Source organism: Narcine bancroftii, chromosome 1 (assembly GCF_036971445.1).
Source record: "Narcine bancroftii isolate sNarBan1 chromosome 1, sNarBan1.hap1, whole genome shotgun sequence".
Taxonomy (NCBI): Eukaryota; Metazoa; Chordata; class Chondrichthyes; order Torpediniformes; family Narcinidae; genus Narcine; species Narcine bancroftii.
In genome coordinates, this window is record NC_091469.1 from 116,466,815 (window position 1) to 116,477,174 (window position 10,360).

General features: G+C 39.4%; 1 protein-coding gene across 2 annotated transcripts in view; it reads left to right on the forward strand.

Annotated features, from left to right (window-relative positions):
• The first annotated feature begins 205 nt into the window (after positions 1–205).
• rad17 (RAD17 checkpoint clamp loader component) overlaps positions 206–10,360 on the forward strand; it is a 51,688-nt gene continuing 41,533 nt past the window's right edge. Inside the window, exons 1-3 of one of the 2 annotated variants that reach the window (XM_069936596.1) lie at positions 206–307; positions 6,342–6,456; positions 7,268–7,549. In XM_069936596.1, the coding sequence (XP_069792697.1) occupies positions 6,412–6,456; positions 7,268–7,549 (327 nt within the window). In that variant the 5' untranslated portion in view covers positions 206–307; positions 6,342–6,411. The remainder of the gene's footprint in view (positions 308–6,341; positions 6,457–7,267; positions 7,550–10,360) is intronic. The other variant, XM_069936588.1, reaches the window with a different exon arrangement.

A 10,360-nucleotide genomic window follows, 5' to 3' on the forward strand; every position in this document is an offset into this window, starting at 1 on the left:
TCCGACTGCGTCATAGCTTATCCTGCCACACAATCCGAAATGATCAAAACATTTCATCGATCAATATGTTATAGTTTCACATTGACTTATTTGATATTGATTCTACTTGAAACAAGGCTTGTTTTTTTTAAAAAAAAAAAATAACATCAGCTCAACGTTGAAATACCTCAGGCAAAGCTAAGGACAACTAAATGACAGCGAGAACGGACCCCAGATGAAAGGAGGGTGCCAGGGTGAGGGAGTGTTGCTGCGTTAAAACGGAGCGAGAGCTGAGGTTTTTGTGGCACGACGTCTGTTGGATATTCAGGTGTGTGTTCAATGAATAGTAGGTTGTTGTGAACACTTCAGTGGCCAAAGTCCCGTGAACGTTTAGTCTTGTCCCTGTGTCGCTCTCTATCTCCACCGCTCTTCCGTCTATCACAAGGGAATAGAAATCTGATATAAAAATCATTCTCTGTTTTTAGTCCTTTAAACTGTCCCTTTAAACCTAGGGATCATCATCTTATCTTCTGACTTGATACACTTCAGCCGATTACAGGACCAACAATTTCAGACAACCAGCCCTTCCAAATTGTATCAGAACTGCCATGTTCAGGCGAAAGATTGTTAACTAAATACATCAATTTAATCTTTCCTCTTTCTATAAATGAAGCACGACCCGCTATTTCGAGTATACTCTTATTCAGAATTCCAGCGTCTCCAAAATTTTGAGTTTCACAATCCAAATCATTGGTTTGGTTTTCCTTTTCTGTTTTAATTTATCTACCTCTAATTTCATCTCCTCCATGCAGATAGACTGCAATTAGTCAGGATTCATCCTGATCCATTCCCAGCCAGCACTAGTCCTTCTTCATTTGTGTTCTCTTGCTTACATTCCCTTTACTCCTTTTTCTGCAATCTGTCTGATTTCTCCTTTTTTTTTCTCCTGTTGAAGGCTTATTGTCATGAAACATTAATTTTTTTTTAACACTAATGCAGTGTAACGCTGAGTATTTGCACCATTTTCCAATTATTATTAGAGATTTATAAAGTCATGACCGTTGGTGTCAGAAGTGAGTCATAAACTTTTCTTTTTATGTTCCTGCCTTCCTGATATTAAATATTATTTAAATTAATGAGAATTAGTGATTTTCTAAGCATATTTTAACTGTTTTAAGGTTTTATGTGCAAATAGTTAATCTTGCAGTTTATTTATGTCAATTTATTTACTAGCTAACCACATTTTTTGATTGTCATCTACAATTTCCTAGACACAAAAATTGAATTATTTATGGTGCCACTGTTTTGTACCTCATTATATAATTTCAATTTTATTTGAAAAGACATCTGATAAGAAAATTTGTTGATTCGATGCTAATTAAGTCGTAGAGTTTTACAGCATGGAAAGAGGCCCACCATTTCAAATTCTCCACGTCCCCTTTTGGTCCCTCTGAACCTTTCCTACATCAGTACTTGTCAAAATATTATTTAAATGTTGCAATTGTATCCACCTCTACCATTTCCTCTTTCCACTACATTCTGAATGGCAAAACCTTTCTATCAGGCTCCCTTTAAATCAATTTCCTCTGGTTTTAGACTTTCCTTCACTGGGGGGAAAAAAGAAAATGACTAAATTGCTTATTAATTTAATATGCCTCTAACAAGGTCATTCTTCAGCCTTTTGTGTTCCGGGAAGAAAAGTCCCAGTCTTTCCTTGTAACTCAAGCCCTTCACTCCTGATAACAGCAACCATACTCCCACATGCTAGCAGAATATTTGGCGGCTTATTCATGGTGCAATCACGAGTCCCAACTTCTCAGGGTCCTTCACTTGATTGTGGCCATCTTCTAATGTGTCTTGGCTCATCCTGCCTCAAAATGCAAAATTATCAAGCATTTCATAGATCAACATTTCTTAATTTCACTGACTTGTTTGATATTGATTCTATTGGAAACAAAGCTTCTCTTTATATTCTTGTGAATGTTTTCTGTTTCTTTTCTACTGTAATGGCATCTTTCTGATAGTTGAGTGACCAAAACTGCACAGCATATTCCAAGTGTGATCTCGTCAACATCTTGAACAGTTGTATCGTGACATCCCAACTCATGTACTCATTGCTTTGATTGATGAAGGCAATGATCAAGCATACTAAATTCCTTCTTCACCACCCTGTCTACCTATGTAGCTACTTTCAATAAAGTCCTCGATTTTACTTCTGGGTCCTTGTACTTGATACATGGAGGACCCAGGACATCTGGAGTGGCATCCAACAGTGCACAAATTGTGTGATGATACTATTTCCTGAATTTTCATTGATGTGACCAGTATGGACTGCACACGTAGAAATTCATTTTAATACTTGAGGATTTCCCAATGTTAGTGGAAAGTACTTGAAGCTCATTTTTCATGAGTCCCCTTCCTTCTTTCTATAAACTACACCAGTGATGGCTTTTTTTCTTTAAAAATTTGAGTATGAACTTAATTATAGTTGTTGGATACAATTGAAAACAGATTTTCCAACAACTATGTTGTTGGAATTTAACTTGGAGAAATGTGAAGTAATGTTTTTTGGGAAGTTAAACCAGAGTATGACATACATATTGAATGGCATGGCCCTGCAGTGTGTTGTAGAAAGAAAGATCCAGGGTTAAAAGTACAGTAGAGGTAGGGTTCCCTTAAAAATAGCAACACACATAGACAAGTTGGTGAAGAAGGTGTATGGTGCACTTGCCTTTGTTGGATGGGGAATTGAGTACAAGATTTGGAACATCATGTTACAGCTGTATGAAGCATTAGTGTGACCACACTTGGAATATTGTGAGGTTTTGATTGGAGGACTATAGGAAGCAAAATGTTACGAGCCCAAAGGATCCCAAAACCCAGCAGCAATAGATATTCACCAAGACAAATGGTTGCTTAAACAAAAGTTGTTTTTAATTATCTTTAAACACGAAAATAAAATCAAACTTTAACTTATCTCTATTGACTTCCCTCACCTAACTTGACCCCCTTCTAATTCTAAGCGCACATGTACGTAATATGTGTAAGTTCAGAAAAGTTCTTTGGTTCACAGTTCAATCTCACTTCTCTTTCTTCCAAGTTCACTGGTTGCAGGCAATTCTTATATTGTGCACAGAATTTAACATTTATAAAGTTCTCCAAGTTTTGGTGCTTGAAAGGTAAATGGTTACCACTCAGGAAGGTTCTTGTTGGTTTTCAGAGAGAGATTTATTGTTCCTTTATAATCAGTCACTTCATTGTCTTGTTGATGAAACTTGCCCCTTCAGGGTTCTCCAGATGATAACCTCTTTCTTTCAGGTCACTACTGAGTTCCTTTCTGTTTCTCTTATTCCAAGAGAAACATTAGACATCCAGTCCTCTCCTCTTGCACAAGGGTTTTAACTGGGCCGGATTTCAAAATGGGGCATTCCATAAGCTTGCCAGCTTGTCCTGTTCCAGTCCCAGCTACTTCTGCTGGCTGTAATTCTGTGGAACTGATATCTCTCTCTCTCTCTCTCACAGAGATAAAGCCTGTTTGACTCTCTCTGCTTGCAAAACCACATGACCCTCTCAGAACAGCAAGCACTCTTCCAGACAGCAGCGGCTCCGACATGCTCTTTCATCCGTTGCCTTTTGTAAACAACCTATTAGTGAAGTCTCTTGAGCACTCTTCAAAGCTCTTGCAAAAGCTGTCAGGCACCAATACGTCTAGCATTAGCAGAGCTCCAGTATTTCAAATGAGATCTGTTTTAAAGTATTTGTATGTGACCTAATCTAACAAACCTTTTCCCAATTTATCTCCGAAAAACATCTATATTCTCTGTCACAACATGATCAAGCTAGAGAGCATACAGAAAAGATTCATAAGGATGTGGTAGGGACTGAAGGGATTGAATTATAGCAGTGGTTCCCAAACATTTTCAGGCTGCCTCCCCCTTGGCCTCTAGACCACATCCCGAGTGCCCCCCCCATACAACGACGCTGGGGAGAGTTGGTAGCAGCGGCAGTGCTGAGCAGGGGTGGTAGTGACACCAATACAACATGGTGGCCACCAAGACCAGCTCTCACGAGACCAGAAAATTACTGCACTGGCTTCTTTATTAAACTTTGCAGCAGACTGAGTGCTCAGAATGCGCCCCCCCCAACCCCCTTTTCTCTCTCTGCCCCCTGACCGACACTTTTCTCTCACTACCTCCTTTGATCTTTCCTCCGCCCACAGGGGGTGGGGGGGGCCCGCAGCGGGCACATTGGGAATCATGAAGTTGTAGGAAAGATTAGGATAGGCTGGATCTATTTTCCCTGGAATGAAGGAGGCTAACATGAGATGAGATAGAGGTTTTATAAAATCATGAGGTGCATAGATAAGTTGGGTTGTCACTGTCTTTTTCCCATGGTGTGGGAGTCTAAAACATGAGGGGATTTGGTTCAAGGTGAGAGGGGAAAGATTTAAAGGGGTTATGAGAACCAAGTTTTTACACCAAGGATAAGTGGGTATTTGAGACCAACTGCAGAGGAAGTGATAGTGATGGGTACAATTATTCATATTTATTGTCAGAGTACATGCATAATATCACCCTGAGATTCTTCTTCCCGTGGGCAAGGCAGAATTACCACATTGGTGGTGCAAAAAAATTGTACTAGATATATACATGTAAACAAATAAATATATGTAAACAATCTGTCTGCAATGCAGAGAGGAAAAAAAAACAATGAAGTGCAAAAGTAAGAGTCCTTAAATGAGTCCCTAATTGAGTTTATTGTTGAGTCTATTGGTGGAGGAATAGCAGCTGTTCTTGAACCTGGTGGTGCACATCTTGAGGCCCTTGTACCTCTTTTCTGTTGGTAGCAGTGAGCACAGGGTGTGTGTGGATCCTTGATGATTGCCGCTGGTCTTCAGTAGATGTTCTCAATGGTGGGGATGGTTTTACCTATGATGTCCTGAGCTGTGTCCACTTTTTTTTTGCAGGGGTTTATGCTATAGGATATTGGTGTCCCCATATCAAACTAGGATGCAGCTGGTCAGCACACTTTCTACCACACATCTGTAGAAATTTGCCAGGGTTTTTGATGTCAGGCCAAACCTCTGCAATCTCCTGAGGAAGAAGAGGTGCTGACATGCTTTCTTCATGATGGCATTAGTGTGTTGGGTCCAGGAAAGATCCTGCAAGATAGTTGACTCCCAAGAAATTAAATTTGCTGATCCTCCACCTATTTGTATACCTCTTGTTTTTCCTTCTTGAAGTGGACAGTTCTCCCCTTGGTTTTGGTGACGTTGTTGTTGTTAGTGCATTATTCAGCCATGTTTACAATCTCCATCCTGTCTGTTGACACATTCCCCTTTTTATACAACCATTACCATAGTATTGTCAGTGAATTTATAGATGGTGTTGTTGTCGTACCAAGAAACGCAGTCATAGTACATAGTGGGTAGAGCAGGAGGCTAAGAACACAGCCCTGTGGTGCTCTGGTACTGATGAAGATTGTGGAGGAGATGTTCTTACCAATTGTCACTGACTGTGGTCTGGCAGTGAGGAAATCAAGGATCCAATTACACAGTGGGGTGTTGAGTCCCACATCTTGGAGTTTGCTGATCAGTTTTGAGGGGATTATAGTGTTAAATGCCAAACTGTAGTCGATAAAGAGCAACTTGATGAATGCATATTTTAAATTATAATGTTTTAGACATGTAAACAGATACATTGATAGGCAAGATTTGGAGGGATTTGGGGCAAATAGTGCAAAAGGGACCAGTTCAGGAATGCACCTTGATTGGCTTGGACAAGTTGGGCCTCGGGGTCTGTTTCCATCCTGTATGACTCGATGAATGGAGAGTTCATGGTGTCAAGATCTCTTCTCAGCAGAACGATTGCTTCTGCTAAGGTAAATGTATGACAGCAATATTTTAGATCATAGTTTTGGCAACATCATCATTACAGTATCTTTAAAACTATGCAGTGAAATTTTGTGGTGAGTGCACCATAGTAATTTCTTCAGGAACTTAAAAAAAAAATTAAATGGAAATAAATGATGTCAAAGGAAAACATTTACTCATTCGATGAATCTTCAAAAATACATAACCATTTAGATAGAATATGTGATGAGAATAATATGATTTGCGTTTCAGATCAATGAATTTGTATCAGAACTGGAAAAAGTTAGTTTTTAAAAAAAAGCAATCTTAAGATACAAAATTAGATGTTGATGATAGGAATGAATAGAACCAAATGATTGTGATATGGTCAAATGGAAAAGGATGATTGTGCAAGGCAAAGAAATGTTTAATTGTCTTTCTGTTTTGAATACAAAAATTAGTTTTAAGAAATATGGATAATTATTGATAATTGTTCTTTCCCCCCCCCAAGAAGAACTTGCAAAGTGACTTTATTGTTGAAGGTGTGCATCATAGCCCACTTATGACTACTGGCAGAGTTGATGATGTCAAAATCTTCCCTCAGCAGAAAGGTTGTTTCTCATAAGGTAAAAATATTTCACACTCGTATTTTGAGCTTGCCTTTTGAATTGAGAGTACAAGTTGTTCTTTTTGCCTCTAGTTTCTGTGGTCAAATGCTTAAAATGGAGTAAATGGGAATTGGGGAGAAAAGCCTTCACAGGTTGAAATCCTACCTAGAACAGAGGATGGTTGTAGTGTTTGGTGGTTAATGATTTCAGCCATAGGACATTGCTGCATGCCTGGATGAGTGCATCTTCAACAGATGCTTGACACCACAGTAAATGTACTCCTAATTCTTTAGGCACCACATCTACAACTCTTCACTCACTCCATTACCGATTCCCTGCAGCAGTAGCTTGTACTGTATATGGGATGAACTACCGCAACTCACCAAGACTTATTAGTCAGCACCTTCCAAAACCACGACCTCAACCAGCAAGAAGGAAAATGGCAGCAAAAGCATGAGACTACCACCATCTATCTGGAAGTTGTTCTCCAAGCCACATACCATCCTTCACCGTCACTGTGTCAAAATTCTGGAACTCCATCTACAACAGCATTGTGGCTGCATCAACAAATTCTCACTACCACCTTCTCAGAATTCAAGAAAAATAAGTTAGTTAGCTGACAAGTATCCTGCAATATAAAGATTTAAGAATATTGTATTTAATTTATTATAAGCAGGATACTTTGCTTTTGCATGATAGATTTAAGGTTTAAACAAAATGTGTTATTCTTATAAACCTAGCACAATTCCATCTGGTGATTTTTTTTGAAGACATGAAGAATTCCTTGAGAAATGCATGTGATAAGAACATTGTGTTAATTTTTTTTCAGGTAACAGACTGGGTGAATCCATCTTTTGATTGCATCAACAAGTCTACCTTACCAGCGATTTCAGACAGTCGAACATCTGGTTATTCAACATCGACTGGTGGGAATCAGAAAACTGTTTGGACAGGAAGAGACAAAACATTTCAGCCCAATTCCTTAAACAGCATAAAGAGTCAAAAAAGAATTAAGATATCTTATGCAGACCAGATTCTGTGTCACTGTAGGCAAAACTCCTCTTCAAATCGCAGTGATTCGTGGGTGGATGAATATAGACCACAGACACAGGTAGGTAGCATGATGTAATAGTACTTTCTACGATTCATATCGGGAAAAGCTTAATTCTTAAGCTGTTCCTATGACCCAATTGCACTTTTATTTACAATTTCAACATCCCCTTCACCAGCCTCTTTCCCTCTATACAGCATAACTTTAGGCTTTTCCAAAGATGTTCAAACGTTCATCCAGTCTCAGTCCCATCATTCTTGTGCTTTCTGATTTTCATAACAATGTAATCCTGCATTATGAAGGGGTTGAGTTCCCAGAAAACTACTCATGATCTTCCATAATGCCCACCCTCTTTTTTTTTTACCCCTTGTTGAATCTCATGTTGTAAGTGGAGCTACATTATCCATTGGAGCGCTTTCATCCCTAACGTCGAAGTACTCGAGATGGCAGAGGTCGACAGCATCGAGTCCACGCTGCTGAAGATCCACCTGCGCTGGATGGGTCACGTCTCCAGAATGGAGGACCATCGCCTTCTCAAGATCGTGTTATATGGCGAGCTCTCCACTGGCCACCGTGACAGAGGTGCACCAAAGAAAAGGTACAAGGACTGCCTAAAGAAATCTCTTGGTGCCTGCCACATTGACCACCGCCAGTGGGCTGATAACGCCTCAAACCGTGCATCTTGGCGCCTCACAGTTTGGTGGGCAGCAACCTCCTTTGAAGAAGACCGCAGAGCCCACCTCACTGACAAAAGGCAAAGGAGGAAAAACCCAACACCCAACCCCAACCAACCAATTTTCCCCTGCAACCGCTGCAACCGTGTCTGCCTGTCCCGCATCGGACTTGTCAGCCACAAACGAGCCTGCAGCTGACGTGGACTTTTTACCCCCTCCATAAATCTTCGTCCGCGAAGCCAAGCCAAAGATTATCCTGGAAATTCTTTTTCTCAACAATAATGCCACCATGTGATCTAAAGGCAAGGGAATTCTGATTGTAATGTAGGCAGAATATAAAAGGTTGTTTCAATTAACTAGAAATGGATGTTATCATGGAATGATCCAAAGAAGAGATTTCCTTGTCAATTTCAAAAGCAAATCTCTTGTCGCCTCCTGCTGTGAGCTGACAGCCTGCAAACATTGTACAAGTATCAACTGAACTAGTTGCCTCATAAATTACCAAAGCAATTTTTTTTTTAAATTCCATTTCTGTCACCTCTTCCAGTTCTTTAATGCTCTGAAAGACTAAATTTGGCCTTTGGAGGGTCCTCAGATTTAAAGATTTCTACATTGCAGTCATACCTTCACCGTTGAAGACTCCTAGCTCTGTAGCTGCCTTCCTAAAATGCTCTGCTCTGTTGTTCCTTCTGTTTTATTAAAGTCTAAACTCTGTTCTATGGGTCTAGGTTATATACTCAGAAATGTCCTTGAGTTGCTCTGTTTCATATTTTATATTATGGCCCTGTGAAGTTACTTTTGCTGCATTAAGCATGCAATATAAATACAAGTAGTTTGCTAGATATTGTATTCTCTTGGGTAAAATTAACCAAATTTGCCCTTTTCCAAACAAGCATCTTCTAAATTAAGTTTTTACTTTGTGCAATATCCAAATCAGTTCCTTAATACAAGAGAAAATGTGTTTTTACATTGAAATCCTGCTTGTTTTTTGAATATTTAGCAATCCTTGTAGTGTGGTGTTTGCATATTATGCAACTGTGCTTGGCTAATTTAGTTTGATAATTATCTTGGAAAGAGCATTAGAATGTCTTTCAATGTTACAAGTGCTGTATAAATACAGACGTGCGTCGCTTAACATCCACGATACTTTCTATGAAATAAGACGTTATGTGATTTTGGACATATGATCACCATATTATCTGGTAATGTTCACTATATTTGATCAGAGAACTGGACATAGCGGACGTACCTGGATAATTGCTTTGTTTCGATTAAATCATTAATATTTCCCCAATTTCTGAAAGATAAATGATCTACATTTCAATGGTATATTAATTTAGAAAATTTCATTATAATTTTACACAAGCATGAAGAATAAAGGTAATTGACCTTGTCCTCTCCAATCAGCCTGCTGCATAAGGCTTTAACCTAAATGGTTGGGTGAGAATTGTGGTGAGGAGAGATTTAGAAAGTTGTGAAAAAAGTCAGAGAAACAGGGAAAATTTGCTCAATGAATAAGGATAGCCAAAACCTGTCATTTGAACAAGTGTACATCTTCAATTAAAGTCAGAGCAAAATGATAACAAGAAGATTGAAAACACTTTCTCTGAATGTTTTTGTTACAAGCTAGGTGAATTCATATAAAATATAACAATTTACAGTACGGAAACAGGCCATATCGGCCCTTCTTGTCCACACCGATCTACGTGACACTCTACTAGTTCCACCTATCCACTCCCTTGCCTATAACCCTCCAACCCCCTCACATCCATGTACTCATCTAACCTCCTCTTAAATGACAGATTTGTCCCTGCCGCATCTACCTCTTCTGGAAGATCATTCCACTCAGCCACCATTCTCTGAGTGAAGAAGCATCCTGTTGTATTATTCCTGAAGTTTTGCCCCCTAACCCTTAGCTTATGACCCCTTGTTCCAATCTCCCCTATCCTCAGGGGAAAGAGCCTATTCACATCTACTCTATCTAGTCCCTTCATAATTTTAAATACTTCGATCAAATCCCCTCTCAACCTTCTGTGCTCCAATGAATAAAGTCCCAGTTGACTCAATCTTTCTCCGTATTCAATCTTTCTCCGTATTCTTTCTCTTCCTGTATTTTATGTTTATTGAGCTCTTTTTTCCCACACTTTTTTCTTTTCTCTGGAGAAGGCTGGTTCCACCCAACCAGCCACTACTCCAT